General features: G+C 45.6%; 1 protein-coding gene across 1 annotated transcript; it reads left to right on the top strand.

The window, feature by feature from the left end:
- The first annotated feature begins 12329 nt into the window (after positions 1 to 12329).
- On the top strand, positions 12330 to 21447 carry PSMC4 (proteasome 26S subunit, ATPase 4). The gene is made up of 11 exons (XM_045785406.2): positions 12330 to 12466; positions 13376 to 13474; positions 13600 to 13786; positions 15600 to 15746; positions 15827 to 15936; positions 16033 to 16126; positions 20107 to 20274; positions 20355 to 20431; positions 20575 to 20743; positions 20958 to 21013; positions 21190 to 21447. Exons 1-11 carry the CDS (start codon positions 12431 to 12433, stop codon positions 21301 to 21303), a joined length of 1257 nt encoding a protein of 418 aa, XP_045641362.1. The 5' UTR covers positions 12330 to 12430; the 3' UTR covers positions 21304 to 21447.
- Positions 21448 to 21846: the final 399 nt, after the last annotated feature.

Below are 21846 nucleotides of genomic sequence, written 5' to 3' on the forward strand. Positions count from 1 at the left end.
CCAGATGGTGTGTCTCACTGCCTACTTGATACCTACTGAATGTCTCAAAGTCACCTCAAACTCAGTAAATGCCAAACCTCATTGTCTCCCACCACCTACCCCAGGTCCTTGTCTTGTTCTGAATCTCAGGAAATGATGCCACCATTGGCACCAGTTCTGCAAGCCAGAGAGTAATTTGTCTATTTTATTTTAAAACAACACACAGTACAATTGATGTGTGTGGATTTATGTTACCACTACCACAAGCAGGATACAGAATAGTTCGTCATCCAAAACCCTCCCTCATTCTATTTTTTTTTTCATTCTATTATCTTCAATCACACCTTCCCTCTGCTCCTAGCCCCTGGCAACCACTGATCTACCTTTTCTATGTTCCCATAGTTTTGTCTTTTTCAAGAATGTCTTATGAACGGAATCAGACAGTCCCATGTATCCATCTGACTATGGGAGATTTCCACCAGAATGTTTCACAGGCACATTAACTCAACATCATGACCTTCCTTCTAAATCCACCCTTCCCCCTATCTCTTCTCAGGGACTATGCCATCACCCAGCAGCCCAAGCTAAGCATGTCATACTTGGTTCTTCTCTCTTTCATCCTCACTTCTAATTAATCACCTAATCTTATTACTTATACTTCCTTTCTGTCTCTCCAATTAATCTATTTATTTCAAATCCACTGTCATTTTACCAATGGATTCAGGCAGCTATTTCTCACCTGGTTTATTGCGACAGCTTTCTGGGATTTTTTTGTTCAAAAGTCCTATTGCTTTTGAGTCCACATCTACACTGCAGTAGGAGTGATCATCCTAACAAACACAAAATCTTCTCAAGTCATCCCCCTGCTTAAAACCCTTCAGTAGTTGTCCTTTACCCTTAGGATCAATTTTAAACTCCTTAGATGACACTCAATACTTTCCATAATATAGCTCCAGTTCTACCTCAACCCATTGCTCCTGGTCTCAGCCTCCATGTCTCCCACACATATACTCTCACTTGCCTTGCTTCTTCTTTTAGTCTGGAGTGCCATTCTCTTTCCCTAATCTAACTAATTTCTACTGTTCTTCATGTCTCTTTGGCTATAATCTCCTGGCTGGGTGCCAGGAGTGCTATTATTTTTATTCCTGTAGGAGAACCCTGAACTCTTCTCTGATACTTATCCCTAGTAGAATAGTTCTCAAAGTGGATCTGCAGATCCCTGCTTGTCTCTGAGCTTTTTAGAGGGTCCCTGATGTCAAAATTATTTTTATAAGGAAACTAAGATGTAACCTTAGTTGCAACTAACCTTAGATACAACTAAAATTATTCAGATTTTTCATTGTGTTGAAATTTGCACTGATGGTACAAAAACAATGGTGGATGAAACTGCTGGCCCTTGTCCCAAATCAAGGCAGTGGCAACAAATGTCTAGAAGTTGTATTCTCCACAACCACTCATTCACAACAAAAAACCCAAAACAAAACAAACAAATTAAAACCCAAAACAACAAAAACCAGTTTCACTTAACAATGTCCTTGATGAAACAATAAAAATTATTAATTTCATTAAATCTTTATCCTTGAGTACATGTCATTTTAATATTCTGTGTAACAAAATGCAAGGTATATGTATAAAGCTGCATATTGATATATGATGAATTATCTCAAGAAAAAGTATTTGATCATTTGATTTATGAACTGAACTAGTAGCTTTTTTCATAGTATAACTTTCTTTTTCCCAGAAAAAACAAATAACTATAGTTATATGGATTTGAGTATCTGGCAGGTATTTTCTAAAACATGAACAGGGCCTGTCCCTTTAAGGAAAATAACTAATGAATTTGTTACAAATGATAAAATCTGAGCCTTTCGGGGGAAAAACCATATCCAAGCTCGATAGTGTTCCAAACACTTACAGCTTTTCTGGTGAAATCAATATGGATATTTATGACTATGACATTTTTAATATTATACAATAAAATACGTTAACATATGGAAAGCTGAATAACTCAGTAAGCCAGTATTTTCCAAATGCCTGATGCATGTTGTTATAAAAGTATGAATAGGTAAAAAATCCATTCAAAGTTCAAGACAGACTGATGGATTTTTAAGTTTGTTGATAGAGTTTCAGACTCTACATTACAATGAATCTTTAAGAAAAAACCATTTGCAGTTTTGGTATAGTATTAAAGAAGATTCAAATTTATCTGAAAAGATTATTAAATACACCTCTAAATCAAAATTACTTCTATGTGTGAGGCCAGATTTTTTTCATGTACTTCCATCAGAACAACATATTACGATATATTAATGCAGAAGCAGATATCAGAATCTAGTTGTTTTCTATTAAGCAGGACATTAACGAGATTTGCTAAAACTCAAAACAATGTCACTCTTGTCAAAAGACTTGTGTGTGTGTGTGTACTTATGCTTTTCATTAAGATTGAGCCTAAAAAAAAAAGATTGATTAAGCCTACTATATGTAATCTCTCACTGATTACAACTAAATGCTCTGGCCAGAATACATAAAGCAACTACCTGAGAACACTGAAAAGTACTTGAGAGTAGGCAGATAGTAGAAGGAAGTAAAAATTTGAAAAATGACTGATATGGTGGTGAGGTTTCTGTGGGTTTTTTTTTTCTCTCTGGTACCTCCCTACTTTAACCAGAGGGTGATCCAAATCCCAGACCTGGGCACCCCAGACAGAAAAATTCTGAGAAATACTCTTTTTCTGGTCGGAGAACTGGGAGGGATCACGTGTAAACAGAAAGTATGTGGGGACAAAGTAGGGAGCCAATGGAAAAATTAAATGAAAAAAAAATTCAAATCCAAAAGAAGGCAGAAAAGGGGAAAGAGGAAAAAAAACACAGACAGAACAAGGAAAACAATAAAATTATAGGCCTAAATCTAATTTATCAATAATTATATTACATGTAAATGATCTAAGTATAGCAAGTAAAAGACAGAGATGGTCAGATTAGATTTAAACTACATGCTCTCTATAAGAAAGTCTCTTTTTTAAAAGATTTTATTTATTTATTCGAGAGAGAGAGAGAGAGAGAGAGCATGCGTGCATGACCTGACTGAGCCACCCAGGTGTTCTAAGAAACTCACTTTAAATATAATGCTGCAGGGATGCTTGGGTGGCTTAGTCGGTTAAGTGTCTGCCTTCAGCTCAGGTCATGATCCTTGGGTCCTGGGATTGAGCCCTGCATTGGGCTCCCTGCTCAGGGGGAAACTGCTTCTCCCTCTGCCCCTCCCTTGTTTATGCTCTCTCTCTCAAATCAATAAATATAATCTTTTAAAAAAATTCTGAATACTTTCCACTTAAGATTGGGAGCAAGAAAAGAATGTTTGCTCTCACCACCTCCTATTCAATATTGTACTTAGTTCTGGCCAGTGCAAGCAAGCAAGAAGAAGAAATAGATCCACACATGCATAGTCAATTGAATTTTGACAAAGTTGCAAGACAATTCCGTGGGAAAAGATAGCATTTTCAACAAATGGTGCTGGAAAAACTGGGTATCTATAGGCAAAAAAGATGAACTTTGGTTGTGTTTTTTTTTAAGATGAACTTTGATCAATACTTTTTACCATATACCAAACAACAACAACAACAACAACAACAACAACAACAACACACCCAAAACTTCAAAATGAATTACAGATCTAAATGTAAAATATGAAATTACAAAACTTTTAAAATAAAATGTGAATTTCTATTATTCAAAGATTTTTTTTAGATAACACTGACAGAATGATCCATTTTTTAAAAATTGATAAATTTGACTTAAAATCAAGAATTTCTGCTCTTAAAAGACACCAACCATTAAGAGAATGAAAAAGCAAGCCACATATTGGGAAGGTATTTGTAAATAACATACCTGATAAAGGACTTGTATGAGTCTTATGGACTGAATGTGTCCTCCCAAAATTCATAGGTTGATACCCTAACCCCCACTCTTACTATATCTGGAGATAGGGCCTGTGAGAAGGCAGCAGAGGTTTAATGAGGTCCTAAGCATGGGGTCCTAATCCCATAGACATGCTACCCTTATTACAAGAGGAAGAGATGTCAGAGCTCTCTTTCTCCATTATGTCAGGACGCAATACAAAAGCAGCCATCTCTAAGCTAGGAAGAGAGCCTTCATCAAGATCCAAAACAACCAGCACCTTGATCTTGAACTTCCCAGGCTTCAGAACTGTGAGAAACAGATTTCTTTTGTTTGAGCTGTTCAGTCTGTGGTATTTTGTTATGGCAGCCCAAGCAGATTAAGACACCAGGATAAATAAATAACTGTTGAAACTCAGTAATGAGAAAACAACACAATTAAAAATGGGCAAAAGATTTAAACAGACACCCCACCCAAGAAAATATGTGGGTGGTAAATAAGCACATGATAAAAGGCTCAACACTATTGGTCATTGGGTAAATTCAGGTTAAAATCACACCTATTAGAATGTCTGAAATGGGAAGACTAATTTCAAAGTCAGGAGTGTTTGGTGAGGACGAGGAGCAGCTAGAACTCTCGTATTGCTGATGGGGATGTGAAATGGTTATACCATGCTGGGAATCGATGTGGCGGTTTTTAAAAAAGTTAAACATACATCTGCCCTAGGACCCAGCCATTCCACTCCTACGTGTTTATCCAAGAGAAGTAAAAGCACGTGTCCAACTTGTACATTCATAGCAACAGTGCTTGTAATAGCTGAAGACTGTTACTCAGAGGAATACTCAGCTATGCAAAGTATAGACAATAACATGCATAACTCTGAGAATATTTATACGGAAGGAAAGAGTATGTACTGTCTGATTCATTTACATAATATTCTAAAAAATGCCAACGAATTAGAGTTTCCTGGGATGGAGGAAAGGAGAGTAGAAAAAAGGACCTGAAAGAACTTTTGAGGGTAATAGATGGGTACATCATCTTGATTGTGAAGATGGTTTCTTGTGTGTGTACATGTTCCCGAACTTACCAAGGTGTATACTTTAAATATGTGCAATTTATTATATATCGATTTTACCTGCTTTTATAAAGATACTGTTTTATTTTTATTATTTTTTAAAGATTTTATTTATTTATTTGACAGAGAGAGAGAGAGAGAGAAAGCACAAGCAGGTGGAGCAGCAGAGGGAAAGGGAAAAGCAGGCTCCCCAGTCGAGCAGAGAGCTGGATGTGGGGCTCAATCCCAGGACCCTGAGATCATGACCTGAGCTGAAGGCAGATGCTTAACTGACTGAGCCACCCAAGTGCCCCATGATACTATTTTAAATAGCTTGAAAAAATGAAACAGGTAAGGGCATACCTTGTTTTATTGCATTCACTTTTTCGTGCTTCGCAAATATTGTGATTTTACGAATGGAAGGTTTTGGTCAGCTCTGCACTGAACAAGTCTATTGGCACCATTTTCCCAAAACACTTGGTCACTTCATGTCTCTGTGTCACATTTTGGTAATTCTTACAATAATTAAAAAATTTTCATTATTATATCTGTAATGGTGATCTCTGATCAGTGACCTTTGACGTTACCATTAAAATTGTTTGGGGTCACCATGAGCACTGCCCACATAGGACAGTGACCCATCCTACAATGGCCCCTAAGTGTTCAAGTGAAAGGAAGAGTCACACGTCTCTCACTTTAAATGATAAGCTAGAAATAGTTAAGCTTATCAAGGAAAGCATGTCAAAAACCAACATAGGCTGAAGTCTCAGTCTCTTGTACCAAACAGTTAGCCAAGTTGTACACTCAAAGGAAAAATTCTTGACGAAAATTAAAAGTGCTAGTCCAGTGAACATATAAATGATAAGAAAGCAAAACAGCCTTATTGCTGATATGGAGGAGGTCTGAGTGGTCTGGATAGAAGATCAAACCAGCTACAACATTCCCTTAAGCCAAAGCCGAATCCAGAGCAAGGCCCTAACTCTCTTCAGTTCTATGAAGGCTGAGAGAGGTGGGGAAGCTGCAGAAGATAAATTTGAAGCTAGCAGAGGCTGGTTCATGAGGTTTAAGGAAAGGCGCCGTCTCCATGACATAAAAGTGCAAGGTGAAGCAGCGAGTGCTGATGCAGAAGCTGCAGCTAATTATCCAGATCTAGCAAAAGTAATTAATGAAAGTGGCTACCATACACAAATTTTCAATATAGACAGAACAGCCTTTTATTGGAAGAAGATGCCATCTAGGACTTTAATGGGTAGAGACAAGAAGTCAATGCCTGGATTTAAAGCTTCGAAGGACAGGCTGACTCTCTTGTTAGGGGTAATGCAGCTGGTGACTTTACATTGAAGCTGGTGCTCCGGGACCATTCTAAAGATTCCAAGGCCCTGAAGAATTATGCTACATCTGCTCTGTCTGTGCTCTGTAAACGGAACAACCAAGCCTGGATGGCAGCACATCTGTTTACAACATGGTCTGCAGAATATTTTAAGCCCACTGCTGAGACCTACTGCTCAGAAAAATATATTCCTTTCAAAACACCACTGCTCGCTGACGATGCACCTGGTCACCCAAGAGCTCTGATGGGGATGGACAGTGAGATTCGTGTTGTTTTCATACTTGCTGACACAACATCCATGCTGCAGCCCATGGACCAAGGAGTCATTTCAAGTCTTTCAAGATCAATAAGTCTTTCAAGCCTTATTTAAGAAATACATTTCATAAGGCCATCACTGCCATAGATAGTGATTTCTCTGGTGGGTCTGGGAAAAGCAAATTGAAAACCTTCTGGAAAGGATTCACCATTCTCGATGCCATCAGGAACATCTGTGATTCCTGGGAAGAAGTAAAAATATCAACACAAACAGGAGTTTGCAAGAAGTTGATTCCAATCCTTATGGATGAATTTGAGAAATCCAAGAGCTCAGTGGAGGAAGTCACTGCAGATATTGTATAAACAACAAGTGAACTAAAATTAGAAGTGGATCCTGAGGATGGGACTGGATTGCTGCAATCTCACGATCAAAGTTTAACAAATGAGGAGCTGCTTCTTGTGACTGAGCAAAGAGAATGGTTTCTTGAAATGGAATCTATTCTTGGCGAAGATGGTGTGAAGATTGTTGAAATGACAGGATTTAGGGTGTTACATAAACGTAGTTGATAAAGTAGCAGCAGAATTTGAGAGGACTGACTTCAGTTTTGAAAGTTCTACTGTGGGTGAATGCTATCAAACAGCCTCACATGTTAAGAAAAACTGTTCATGAAAGAAGAGTCAATTGATGCAGCAAACTTCATTGCTGTCTTATTTTAAAATTGCCACAGCCACCCCAACCTTTAGCAACCACCACTCTGATCAGTCGGCAGCCCTCAACATCAAGGCAAGACCCTCCACCAGCAAAAAAAGATTATGACTAACTGAAAGCTCAGATCATGGTTAACATTTTTCAGCAATAAAGTATTTTTAAATTAAGGAATGTGGGGCGCCTGGGTGGCACAGCGGTTAAGCATCTGCCTTTGGCTCAGGGCGTGATCCTGGCGTTCTGGGATCGAGCCCCACATCAGGCTCTTCCGCTATGAGCCTGCTTCTTCCTCTCCCACTCCCCCTGCTTGTGTTCCCTCTCTCGCTGGCTGTCTCTGTCTCTGTCAAATAAATAAAATATTAAAAAAATAAAAATAAAAAAATAAATTAAGGAATGTACATTTTAAAAACATATTGCTATTGCACACATAATAGACTACACTATAGTGTAAACATAACTTTTATATGCACTGGGAAACCAAAAATTTCATTTGATTCACGTTATTGGAATATTTGCTTTACTGCGATGGTCTGGAACCAAACTTGTAATAACTCCAAGGTATGCCTGTATAAATCTGCCAAATATATGCAGAATCTGTATGCTGAAAGGGACAAAACACCAATGAGGGAAATCAAAGAACTAAATAAATGGAGAGACATACTATATTAATGGATGGGAAGACTCATTTTTGTTAACATGCCAGTTCTCCCCACATTGATCTATAAATTTAATGCAACCCAAATAAAAATTTCAGTAGTTGTTTTTAAAAATGTGTGTGTGTGTGTGTGTGTGTGTGGCAAGACATATGTGTAATATGTACGTGTATTATACACACACACATATATAAGTGCATATATAGGAAAAAAAGGTTTCACATATAGAGAAAAAGACAATAAAGTGTATGTTTAAGATGATAACATTTGGGGAATCTGGGCAAAGAGTATGTACCATTCTTATAAGTTTTCTGTATCAAAATAAAAAGATTTTTAAATATTTATTTGAGAGATAGAGCAAGCTAGAGAGAGCAAGAGAGCACAAGCAGGGGGAGAGGCAGAGAGGGAGAAGCAGGCTCCCTGCTGAGCAGGGAGCCCCACGTGGGGCTTGATCCCAGGACCCTGAGATCATGATCTGAGCCGAAGGCAGACGCTCAACCAACTGAGCCACCCAGATGCCCCCCAAATAAAAAGATTTTTAAAGGGTTTTTACTTATTGCTTTGTCATCTCTTTTTCCTTTTAGGTATTACATATTTAGTGAACACATGGCACACTGTTAAATATTCTACACCACTTTTAAAAACCAAGTCATAGTCTATAATAAGATAGTTCAGTTTATTTAACAAGTCAGCTATTGTTAGATATTTACACTCGCTTTTCCCTGAGTTTCATCCTTATTCATCCTTTACCTCATATTCTTGCTGCCTTCTAATTGTTTCAGACCCCTCCCTCCACTTCCACCCTGGGACTGAGTAAAGCTTTTCATTCCTAGGCCTTTGATGGCAATGCTGGGGACAAGATGAGCCTGGACCAGGGGTCATCTATCCGTTGTATGAAGCCCACTTTGGCCTGCACAGTGTGTGTGTGTGTGTGTGTGTGTGTGTGTGTGTGTGTGTGTGTGTTTTAATCAGGCTCCACAACCAGCATGAAGCCCAGTGTGGGGTTTGAGCTCATGACCCTGAGATCAAGACCTGAGCTGAGATCAAGAGCTGGACAATTAACTAACCAAGCCACCCAGGCACCATGTGGCATGGTGTTTTTAAGTGTTTGAATTTATTGTCAAGATTTAAAAATTAGAAGATTTTACTTGAAAATCTCAATTCTTGATTTTCTTGAAACATCAGATAGGCAATAGTGGGCCCACATTCTGGCATGGCTCTCATGGCTGGAGTTCAGCCACTCTCTGTAGTTGAGGAATAGGTTCTCTGCCAGCCCAGCTGTCTTTACTTCCTAGTCTGTTCGCTCCTGTATGCTCCCAGCCTCATGCAGGGCTCTAAAGACCCAGATCTGGGAATGCCCTCACTGAACACAAGAGCTGCTCAGGACTTGTGTCAGAAGGCAGTGTAGTTTAGAGGAAGAAAGCCCTGGACTTGAGGCAGGAGGGAGAAATTTTAGTCAGTTGGCCTGATCCTAGTTCTAGTTTGCCCATCTGTTAAATGATCTAGATGGGTAGTTCTTAACTGGAAGATGGGAGGAAGGGTCATAATGTTCAAATAAGGTAAAGGTGGGTCTAGCTTTACTCCCTAAATGATGTGATGTCCTCCTGCTTGAGAATGACTACCTTACTTGTTGAAGATCATCTGCAAATCCAAACGATAACTATCACATGAGGTTAAGGGCCCAGGTTCTGGATTTGAATACCAGCTCTACCATTTCCGTGCTGGGTGATCTTGGCAAGCGACTTCACCTCTCTGAGCCTGATATCTTATGTCAGACCTGAGAAAGTAGGAAGTAAGACAAAGTTTCCATTTCAAATTTCACTTAAATAGGAGATTAAATCAGATGACGTGTATAAGACACTTATGATTCCCTGGCAGAAGGTAAAGATTCTGTATAAATGTTGGTTACTGTTACTACCCGCCTTGTAAGGTTGTTGTGAGGACTCAATGAGATAATACAATAAAGTGTTTTAGCAAAGTGCCAGGTACACAGTGTTCAGGAAATGGTTACTTATAATTATTATACATAAAAACTCTAAAGTGATTCATTGATTTATCATCGCTGAAGATGACAGAGAGAGCTCCGTGGTGGTTTGATGGGTCTTGGGAAAGTAAAGGCAAGGCTCTCCCATAGGTTTGAGTCTGAAGTCTGGAAACTGGGAGGCTAGGGAACAAGAGGCAAGGAAGGAGATGATGAGTCCCTGTTTGAAGAGATAGATTCTAAGACTCAAGAAGAAATTGCAATGCCTTTTGGAGGAGACAGAGATATGGAAGACAGAACTAAGGGTTGTCAATGCAGAGAAAGAAGGGAGGGTTGGTTGTCATTGTTGTTTCCCTTTTTTGGGGGAAATAAAAGCTCTGGGACTTGAAATAAAGAAGGCAGGGGCCAGATCTGATTGATTTCTGGGTCCCTCTGGCACAGGGTTGGCACTGAGCAGAAGCCACTAATTCTTTGTGACTTAGTAGAAGTGACTTTCCCCTGCCTGAGCCTGTTGCCTCATCTGTGAAATGAGGAAAAGCAAATCTACCTCTGAGGGTGTTGTAAGTGTTCTGAGTTTGGAAAGTACCTGGCTAAAAGTGCACAAATGGTGTCTGGTGTGACAACCCACAGCACACCCACCTCAATGGGAAAAAAAAAATTGAAAGAGACAATATCAAGTGTGTGCACAAGTGGTGGGAGTGAAAGTTAGTAGAGTTTGATGGTGTCTACTGAAGCCAAATACACACCTGCCTTTTGACCAGCAATTCCACTCTTTGGGATATACCCAGATGTGTTTCGAAGAAATGTATGAGAAGATTCATAGCACCAGACTAACCCCAAGTGGAAAATATCCAGTTTGAGGCATAGTCACACAATGGAAAGCAGACAGAAATGAAAACGAGGGAACTATTCCTATGTGCAACATGGACGTCACAAACATGGTGTTAGGTAAAAAGAAGGCAAATACACAGTACGTGCTCCCTCGGTGGATTGAAATGGGCAAAGGTAATCCAGGGTGCCAGAGATCAGAAAAGGGAAAACTTTCAGAGGGCATGGCGTGGCAGGAAAAGAGCCTGCGGGGGGCACCTGGGGGTGCCAAATGTTTGGTGTCTTGATCTGAGTACTGGTTATACTGGTGTGTTCACTTTGTGTAAAGCCATTGAATGGCACGCTAATGATTTGTAGACTTCTTTGTATTTATACTTTAATAAAACGTTTACTTAACAAACACTGAGCAGTGTATCCCTGGGGCCAGAAGCATGGGCTGTGGGGACAGACAGATCCGGGGCTCCACGCTCTGACCGTTGTGACAGACAAGTAGCTTCAAAACTCTGAACCTGTTTCCTTCTCTGTAAAAGGGAAAGTACTGTCTTTCAAGATTCAGTAAGTTGAGGCACCTATGACTAAGGCAATGCCTGGCATAGATAGGTCTGCAGGTCTCCCACGTGACACAAAGCTAGGCACGCTGCCTCACTTTCTCCAGCCCTGACCATGGTTTCTACCTGATTCACTGCTAACCAGTAACGCGGGCTTGGGTCTCATCACCCCTGATGGGAGAAAAAGAAACTAAGGCCACACTTTGCTGAGGCTCGCGTTCCTGGGGTGGGTGGGTGGGATTCCTGAGGCTTACAGAATGTCACACTCCTACAGCTCTCTCAAGGACTTCCTCTATTGCTTTACCACCATAGCTTTGCTCTTGTTAGTGTCACTTTCTCTCATCACTATAAACACTCCCCAAGGTATATCTGCAATGACCTCCTGAGCATACGACCCACTGATACACATCTGAAGAGCCTCAAAGCTGACGTTTTACTAGGTATTAGTAAACAACCTTAGCAGCAGCTAGCCCCTCAGGGTCTTGAAAGCTTTACTTCCAAATTCCTTAGAGACTTACCCTATCCTTAGCACCGCACCCGCCCCAGGGTAAAAGGTATTTAATCAGTCTCTCCCCACAAACACAAATGCAGTTTTCCTGCCCACAGGTTCCGCCCCCCTGCTATAATAAAGCACCTTTTTCCACCAAAAACGTCTCAAGAATTCTTCCTCCAGCCTTCGCTCCTGGCCACAGCACATCAACCCCCAGGCTGGAGCCCGGTGCTTCCCGCCCCCACGCTGGGGACAATCCTCGGGCGCAGCCCACATTTCGATCTCCTAAAGGAACCTCTCTGGGGAACCCCGCCCAAAGCATCTCCAGCCCCGCCACTAAATACGCGCCACAAGCACTTGGCCACCAAGCTCTCCCTGACGGATTTGCGAGTTCTTCAATTGAAAAAAACGAGGCAGCGCCGCCTACTGGCGAGAAAAACCACGCGCGGACGCCGCTCGAGATGGTGCCATCACGCACTACTGCGCACGCGCAACTCCCGAAGCCCAGGTAGGGAGGGCGCGTAAGCTTGTCTTGGGGGCGGAGCCCAGGACGAAGACTTACCTTCCCTCCATCCTTTGCGGCCTCTCCAGCCGGCTTCCCCGAAGTTTTAAACTACGTTTCCCAGAATCCACTGAGGCCCTAGTCTTCCGGCAGCGTCGGCGGAAGCGGTGACTAGATCTGGCTGGGCCACACAGAGGCCGGCTTGGTCACTATGGAGGAAATAGGCATCTTGGTGGAGAAAGCTCAGGTCCGGTGGGGCCAGGCTCGCGGGGAGAGGGCGAGGCCGACCCGAGTGGGGTGCTGAGTGGCTGCGGGGATTCCAGCCCGGGTCTGGCTGGTTCTGGAGGCCTCGGTGGAGAGCTCTGTTCCGCCCCGAGGCCTGGCTCCGTGGCTGAATGATGTTAGGAGAGCAGTAAGGCTCAGAACGCGCGGCTGCAGGAATGAGTGACGTTTCAGGTTCTTTGGCACGGAATGATTTCGGGGGTTAGCTAGGAGTGCTTAGTGACATCGGTGACCCGGCGGGGCTGCGGATGTGTCGGAGTGTGAGTGATAGGGGACTTGGCCGTGGGCCGAATCATGTCTCAAGTTGGCCCGGGGAACTGACTGACATTCGGGGCTTGGCTGGTGTTGGAGGGCTACGTAGTATCTGTGGTCTGGCCGAGTGATGTTTGCGGCCTACCTAGGGAACTGGATGACAGAAGACCTAATGTGAGTTCGGGTTTTGTGACAGGAGGGATCTTTCGGGGAACACTGGGTAGTGTTAGAATGTTCGAAGGTGACTTTAACAGCCTATAATGAGATAGCCGTGTGATATTAGGAACTTGTGTGGGGGGGTGGCTAAGAGGCATTGGAGTCCGGCATGGAGTTGATGTGTCCTTTAGGCCCTAGTTGGGAGACAGGTGACATTGGGGATATGTGACAAGGGACATATGATAATAAAATACCTGTTTGGGGGGCCAGTTGACAAAGGGGCCCTGTTAGGGGCTAGGTGACATCAGGAGCCCATTTAGGGGGCTGCGAGGCTTGTAGGGTCTATTTAGAGGGGCTGAATGATGTCAGGAGCCTCAGGTGATTCATGGTGGAGTGGGGAGGATGCTCTAGATTCTTTCATGAGGGGATGCTCTTTTTCCAGCCTGAGTTTTCTCCCTTGTTCTAGGATGAGATCCCAGCACTGTCTGTGTCACGGCCCCAGACTGGCCTTTCCTTCCTGGGGCCTGAGCCCGAGGACTTGGAGGACCTGTACAGCCGCTACAAGGTACAGTCAAGCCCAGTCCAGACCCTGCACAGGGCCCAGCATGCCATGCCCCCCCCCTCCTTTCACTACTGCCTGGCTCAGCAGGGCCGGAGCCTACCGTCTACCTTACCCCTCTCCACTCACAGAAGCTGCAGCAAGAGCTGGAGTTCCTCGAGGTGCAGGAGGAGTACATCAAGGATGAGCAGAAGAACCTGAAGAAGGAATTCCTCCATGCGCAGGAGGAGGTGAAGCGAATCCAGAGCATCCCACTGGTCATCGGGCAGTTTCTGGAGGCTGTGGATCAGAATACGGCCATTGTGGGCTCCACCACAGGTGCGAGGGTAGGGGGGCACCTCATTCACTCATGTGTTCGTTCAACGTCGGTTAACTTTTGTCTCTCATGGACCAGGAAGTGTGCTGGGGTCTTAGAAGAGCAAACAAGGCAAGGCACTGTAATGGTGTTTTTCTAACTTTGATACAAACGTAGACATGTATTTTACATTCTCTCTCTACATGTGTGTACGTGTGTGTTTTGTGTGTGTTCGTGTATATATGGGCCTATGTGTGCAGTTGACCTTTGAACAACACAGCTTTGAACTGTGTGGATCTTCTTATACATGGATCTTTTTGGGTAAATACGGTATAGTACTGTAAACGTATTTTCCTTATGATTTGCTCAATAACATTTTCTTTTTTTAGCTTACTTCACTGTAAGGTTATAGTATATAATACGTAAAACATACAGAACACGTGTTTGTTGACTGTTTATGGTATTGGTAAGGCTTCTGGTCAACAGCGGGCTATCAGTAGTTGAGTTTTTGGGGAGTCAAGTTATCTGTGGATTTTCAATTGCACGGCGGGGGGGCGGGCAGTTGGCGCCGCTAATCCCTGCATTGTTCAAGGATCAACTACATACATATCCGTATATAATCTAAATACATATCGAAAGTTTCATCAAATGATATTTAGCCTTACTATGTGTTACATACTCTGATGTTTTCCGTTCTGTTCTAGTCTGTTTTTGTCTTAAACAGTGTTCTGGATGTGACCCTCTAAGTTGATTTCATGACAGTTACTGGGTTGGGACCTGCAATTTGAAACCATGGGTGAAGTGTGAAGAGATTGGGCTCAGTATGTGGTAGCTGCTGTTGTTAATACGGGTTTAGGCCCTGCCCTCATGATGGTTGTTGTCTCCGTGTGTATCTGTCATTTCCTGCCTCTGTCCTCTGCTCCTTTGGACCAAGCCATGTTCTTATAAGGGTGGGGAAAGGTGTGTGACTGGGCCTGGAATTGGACTGATGGGCCGGAGGTGAGGTGGTAAAGGGAGGGGGTTACCCAGAGTGAGGCTTGTGTCTTGGACCTGTAGGACTTAGGGGAACAGTGGGGCTATCCCTGAGATGCTGACGTGGGCGGAAGAGTGGGTTTGGAGGGAGACAGTGCGGGCAGCCTAGGACTTCATAGGGAGGGGCCTGGGAGGCTGCTGGACAGCCAGGTCTGAAGGTCAGGAGAGAGACTGATGCTGGACAGAGGTGTGTATCACCACCATAAGAGTAGAAGGTGGATGGGAGCCATGAGCCTGGAGGCTGGGCAGGCAAGGAGTCTGGTGCAGAGACCTAGGTGGGAGCGGAAGGCTGAATCAGGTGGCGTCTGTGGGGAAAGAGAGGAGCTTGGTTGGAGACGTTCAGGAGGGTGGGTGGAAGAGCGTAGGGACTGCTGGGCTGTGGAGGGCAGGGGAGAAAGGTCCAGCATGAGCCTAGGGACTCTGGCTGGTGACTAGGGACCAGCTGCCTCCCTGAGACAGAGACCCAGGAGGAGCAGCACAGTTTGAGAGAAGATACCAAGAGCACGTTGGGACCCAGTGAGTGAGGGAGACCCTGGGGACCCGCAGGGGGATGCATTCCGGGAGGCTACTGCTCACCTAGGGCTGGAGCTTGAGAGACCGTCGGGGCTGGAGACGGCCGAGGAAGCTGTCGTCGTGAATGTGGGGTTGGACTGGAGGAGGCAAGACTAGAAGCCAGGAGGGCCGTTCCGGGTCCGAGCGAAAGATACTGGTGGCCTGGAGCCTCCGACTGTAGGTTTGGGGGAGGGGACAGTTCTGAGGTTCTGGCACTTGTCACTCTCCCCGCCCCCTTCCTGTCTCCCGAAGGCTCCAACTACTACGTGCGCATCCTGAGCACCATTGACCGGGAGCTGCTCAAGCCTAACGCGTCGGTGGCCCTCCACAAGCACAGCAACGCGCTGGTGGACGTGCTGCCTCCCGAGGCCGACAGCAGTATCATGATGCTCACGTCAGGTGAGGGGCAGCCCGGCCGGGGAGGCCCCGAGGGGAGCCTGTGGGCCAGGCTGGGAGCCCCCGCTCTGCTTTCCCCGCAGACCAGAAGCCGGACGTGATGTATGCGGACATCGGGGGCATGGACATCCAGAAGCAGGAGGTGCGGGAGGCTGTGGAGCTCCCACTTACACACTTCGAGCTCTACAAGCAGGTGAGGGGCTGGGAGTGCCAGGCGCGGGACGGGCCCCTGTGTCTCCAGTTGGCGGTGGGACTCCCCGGCTCATCCTTCTTTACCTCTGCATTGCAGATCGGCATCGACCCTCCCCGAGGCGTCCTCATGTACGGCCCACCCGGCTGTGGGAAGACCATGTTGGCAAAGGCCGTGGCTCATCACACGACCGGTGAGCCGCTGGGCCCTTCCCTGGAGCTCTGACCTTCTGGGCTCTCGGGACCTCGCTCCCTGCTTTCTCATCTTCCCCAGGAAGTGGCGAGGCGTGGCGATTAAGTACGGGGGCTGTGGGGTCAAAGCCCCGGGGTGACTCGTACTGGCTGTGTCGTCCTGGGGAGGGGGCTTCACTGCCTCATGCCTCAGTTTCCTCGTCTATAACAGAAGACCCGCTTCACGGGGTTACCGTGAGGAATTAATGTAATAATGCAGCCTTTTTCCTACAGTGGGTTGTCACCCATTAGTAACCATGAGTTCAAATTCATGGGTTGCAACCAGCATTTAAAAAAATGAAACCGGAAACATTAGTGTCCGTCCCACACAGTAAGAGCTCATATTGCTTCGTGAAACCTGTTGCTCACACACATAACGCTTGTGGGTGTTTATACACGTGCTTCTTTCGTAGGTTCCAGACAGAAACGTCTGAAAGTCGCTGTATTACTGTTTGTAAAGCCTGACGATCAGGCTCCGCACATCTTAAAATCTGGATATGTGTGAGGCAGGGAGCAGTAGAAGGCAGTGGTTAAGCAGTGGGTTTTCTGGGCCGGGCTGAGTGGGTTTGAAATCTGGCTCCCCTACAACTGTTTGTGTAAGTTAGTGTATGTCACTCCTCAATAAGTTAGTCTCTCTGTGACTCCCGTTTCCTAGCTTTCTGGGTTATTCGGAGGATTAAATCAATATAAAGCTTCTAGAACTGTACCTGGCACGTAGAGGGTGGACAAGAAATGCCAGCCATTGTCATGAACATTCATTGCTTAGGAGTTCATTGGACTTCTGCTCTCCCAGGCCCTGAGCTGAGCTCAGACACGTCTCGTCTTGGAGAATCTCCCAGTGTGGCTGGGGAAAAAGAAAAAGAAACACTTAGAATTCAGTCATTCAGTTACTGTTTATTGAGTACCTAATGTGTGCCAGGCTGTGTTCTAGGTGCAGGAGACACGGCAGTGAACAGAACAAAGTCTCCTTTCTTCATGGAGGTGATGTCTTAGTTGGGAAAGTACTTGAACAGATAAACAGATGAACAGATTATAGATCATGTGGTGCTGAACACGTGACGAGAGGAAGCAGGACAAGGGATAGAGAACAGTAGGAGCTGCCACTTTATATGGCAGAACTGGGGGGTGGTCGGGGAAGACTCTTATGAGGCGACGTTTACATAAAGACCTAAAAGACGTGAGGGAGTGAGTCACATGGATGTCTGGAGGATGCAGTGTATCAGGCCAAGGGACTGTCTGGTGAGGCGGGAATGTGCTTAGTGTTCCAGGAATAACAAGGAGGCCCCTGCCGCTGAAGTGAGCGAGCGAGGGGGCTCACAGGTAGAGGGGAGGTTGAGTGGGAGCTGTCCGCAGAGCAGCAGATGCCCCGGGGAAGCAGGGAGAGAAGTGGCATTGCCCTTATGGGAGGGCGAGTCGGTCCATTCTGCCTGCGCCTCTCAGGTGGGGCTTCCCAGAGGAAGCGAGGCACGCGCGATTTCTCAGGCACACGGTTGGGAGGGAGCATCCCAGAACAGTAGGTGCAAAGGCCTGGGGTGGGAAAGAACTTTTTATTTAGTGAGTTGTGAGTAGACCGTGACTAAACTCCACAAGGATAAGACCTTGTACGTTCATTCTTTCCTACATTTCGGGCACCTGCCCAGTAACTGCACTGTGGTATTTGCTCAGCCAGTGTTGGGGAGCTGGCTGAAGGAGGGCTGTGCTTGGCAGTTTGCTGGGGTGAGGCTGGCGAGCTCAGAAAGGGTGTGAATATAGCCTTGGCATGAATTTCAGGGATTTTGCACATGGTCCTGAGAGCAGGGTGGTTTTTGACAGGCAGGGGTCAATGCAATGCATTGATAACACAAGCCGCACATATGCCTTAAGAATTTTAAGTACCCGTTAAAAGAAATAAGTTAGAAGAAGTAGGTGAACTTAAAATATTTTATTTAACGAGTATACTCAAAATGCTATTATTTTAACATAGAGCAGATACAAAATTTGAGATTTTTTTCTATTTTTTTACTATAGTAAAATCTCTGTAATGAAATTTATTGTTTTAACCAATTTTTAAGTGTACAGTTCAGCGGCAGTAAAAACATCCACAGTGCTGCGCAACCTCCACCACTGTCCCATTTCCAGAACTTGTTCATCGTCCCAGACTGAAACTGCATACCCATTAGACACTAACTCCATGTTCTCCACACCCCCTCGCCTCCAGACTGCTTTTTCACTTAGCCTGTTGTCTTCAGGGCTCATCCATGCTGGAGCAGATGTCAAAATAGAATTCCTTTAAGGCCGAATAATATTCCATTGTATGTATATACCATATTTTATTCATCTGAACGTTTATTGGTGGACATTTGTTGACATATTTTATACTTGTTTTTACTAAGTCTCTGGAAATCCGGTGAGTATTTCCCAGTGACAGCCTATTTCATTGGGCACCAGCCATATTTCCGTTCCCCCAACAGCAGTGGCCACCCCATTAGAGAAGTAGTATGATCAGATTAGTTTTTTGAAAGATTATTCTGGCAGCTGGAAGTGAACTAGAGGGAGGAGAAATCTGACAGCCAGTTAGAAGACTTTGGAGTGATCTGGAGGACTGACTGTTGTAGCCTTGGGCAAAGGCCTTGGCCCGTGGGCAGGGGGGAGCGTTAGGGGATGCGTTGGAGAGAGAAGGTAGAATCAGGGGGCAGAAGTGTCAGGATTTACTGACTAGAGGGGGTTGGCAAGTGGGAGGAGTCAGGAGCAACTTCCATTTCCTCACTTGGGCCGTGGGGGGTGGGTAATGGTGACCTTCGCAGGACTGGCATAGGGGGAAGACCGATTGAGTGTGGGACATGCTGTAATTCAGTGACAAGGAGATTTTAACTGAAACACAGTATGAGACATTGGGAGGATGGGGAAGGGGAGGCTGGGGGGACAGGGCATTGTAGCAACGGAGGGTGGGGAAGACAGACCGATGCCCGAGTCAGATAATGGAGAGCCCAGAAGTTGGGATTTCACAGGTAACTATGGACACCTGCAGGACAGCCACGTAAATGTGTGATCGAAGCAAACACTGGGATATGTTTAGATACCCTGAGGTTTGCCATTGAACAGGCCCCCAGGTGATGTGGGTACCGGAGAGGAGGGACAGCTTGAGCTGGGTGTGGATTCTGGATGTTAGGGCTTGGCGGGGCAGGCCTGCCACGTGCACAACTCCTGGTTAGGACAGAAAAGCCCTGGGGCTGCATCGTGGACAGTGTGGCTCCCTTCCCTGTGGTGGCTGAAAGGAGGGTTCTGGAGGTTGCTCCATGCCACACAGCCACATCTCGTTACGAAATAAGTTAGACTTTAAGAAATAAGTTCAAAAGGAGGGGCCCAGAACAAGCTTGTCTTCAACGACATTGCCACTTGTTGGTTATGTCAGAATATGTGCTTGGGGTCCCGGATTCCTGCATGGTACTCAAAAGTGGGTCCTTTTCCATCCCGAACAGAATTCCAAGTGGAACTCCGAGCTCTTGGTGAGGTGGTGGTGAGATGTCTTAGCGGATGGACAGCCTATCTTTTTTCTCTTACTGATTTTTCCAACACTGTGGAAATCCAGGGGTTGGTTGGTTGGTTGGGTTTTTTTGTCTTGGATTCCACGAATGTCTCTTGCTCTTCTCCATATGGGCATATTGAAGCACACATGTATTTTTTTTTTTTAATGTTGTCCTGATTTTTAAATGTTGGGCCAAAAAATGACACATTTATGGTAGGCTTCATGATTTGGGCTGTGGGGTTGCTGTGGGGTACAAGCAGGTGGCTGGTCCTCCCAGCAGGATCTGGGACCCAGCCCCAGGGCTTGAGAGAATGACCGGGCCACTTGGAGTGGGTGTTCAAAGAAAGGGATGTCTTCAGGGGCTTCTCAGTTTCTGTAAAGCAGTACGGGCCCTGTGGGAGGCCCTTCCTCATCTCACCCTTGTCATCCTGCCATCAGCTGCGTTTATCCGGGTTGTGGGCTCAGAGTTTGTACAGAAGTACCTGGGCGAGGGCCCCCGCATGGTCCGGGACGTGTTCCGCCTGGCCAAGGAGAACGCACCTGCCATCATCTTCATAGATGAGATCGATGCCATTGCCACCAAGAGATTTGATGCCCAGACGGGAGGTGAGTGATGCCTCAACAGAGCCTGGGGTCTTGGGCGGGCTTGTACAGATGCCTTGGACTGACCCTGTTGCGCTCTCCAGCTGACAGGGAGGTTCAGAGAATCCTGCTGGAGCTGCTGAACCAAATGGATGGATTTGACCAGAACGTTAACGTCAAGGTTCGGGTTTCAGACTGGGCAAGGGGGGGTGTGGTGTGGGAATCAGGGAAAGGTGGAGGCTGGCGTGTGTGAGGGCAGGTATTGTGACAGGAAAGAGGGTGAAGGGGGGACGGAGGTCTGAGCTGGCCTGTCCCCAATGCCAGGTGATCATGGCCACGAACAGAGCAGACACTCTGGATCCTGCCCTGCTGCGGCCAGGACGTCTCGACCGCAAAATCGAATTTCCACTCCCTGACCGCCGCCAGAAGAGATTGATTTTCTCCACTATCACCAGCAAGATGAATCTCTCTGAGGAGGTTGACTTGGAAGATTGTATCCTGCTCTGGAAGTGAGGGGAGGGTCCCAGTTGGGAATGGGGACTGGATCTTCATTGCCACCTCTGCCTTCACTGTGACCCATTTTGTATAGGGCGGGAGACCAAGGTCCAGGGATGGGGGTGGTGATAAAGACAGCTCAAGGATGACTTCTGGTTCTAGGCGTTTACCTGCTCATGCAGGGAATGGTTTCCTTAACTCACCTGCCACAGATGTGGCCCGACCAGATAAGATTTCAGGAGCTGATATCAACTCCATCTGTCAGGAGGTGAGTGAGGGTTTCTCTCTGGATCTGGGCAGGGGGTGTATGAAGACCCTTTGTCTTTGAGACCACTCTGCCACAATCCTCGTGTCCCACATTGCCTCCCTGGGGCTTGGGGCCTGGTCTCTTCTTCCATCATCACTAGGGCTGGGGAATAGATTTTAACTCTCATCCCTCAACAGAGTGGAATGTTGGCCGTACGTGAGAACCGCTACATTGTTCTGGCAAAGGACTTTGAGAAAGCGTACAAGACAGTCATCAAGAAGGACGAGCAGGAGCATGAGTTTTATAAGTGACCCAGCCCCTGTGGGGGGAGGGGAGAGAAGGGGAATGGAGAGGACTTTTCTCCCCTCCCCAACCTCTGTCCCAAAACCTAGTGTTCTTTTTTCTTTACCCAGGATTGGTTTACTCAATAAATACACAAGATTGAATCTGTTCAATTTCTTCCTAAAAGTTTCACTCCTTTGGAGAAAACTGGGTTGTGAATAGGTTGTTCTGTCCCCTGCTCTCCTGACAGATGAGTGGATGAGGTACAGGCCTCGGTTACAATTGAGAGAAAAGCAAAGAATTCAAATCAAATGACTTTAGAAATTCAAGGGAAAAGAACAGAAATCAAACCTCAGACTGCGGCCCTTGACCACAAAATAAAGCCCCCACACATTTCCCCACCCACACTTCCACAAGTAGGTAGAAGACCATTTGAATCTTTGTTGATTCCTGCCTTCCTCACACTCAGAGGAAGTATCAAGGACAAGGAGGTGGCCCCGCAGAGTCCCCGAGAGTAGGGATGAGGGTTGTGGGGAGGAGGTGGGATGGCAGGGTTTTGTGACTGTCCTTGG

The sequence above is a fragment of the Ursus americanus genome, chromosome 21 (assembly GCF_024610735.1).
Source record: "Ursus americanus isolate L20-20 chromosome 21, mUrsAme1.1.p, whole genome shotgun sequence".
Lineage (NCBI taxonomy): Eukaryota > Metazoa > Chordata > Mammalia > Carnivora > Ursidae > Ursus > Ursus americanus.

Excerpts from the sequence above, each read along its gene's own strand:
- PSMC4 (XM_045785406.2), top strand. The coding sequence starts at position 12,431 with ATGGAGGAAATAGGCATCTTGGTGGAGAAAGCTCAG. Across the intron at positions 12,467-13,375 it reads TCTTGGTGGAGAAAGCTCAG|GATGAGATCCCAGCACTGTC; the intron begins GTCCGGTGGGGC and ends CCCTTGTTCTAG. Across the intron at positions 20,744-20,957 it reads GGAGGTTGACTTGGAAGATT|ATGTGGCCCGACCAGATAAG; the intron begins GTATCCTGCTCT and ends CACCTGCCACAG.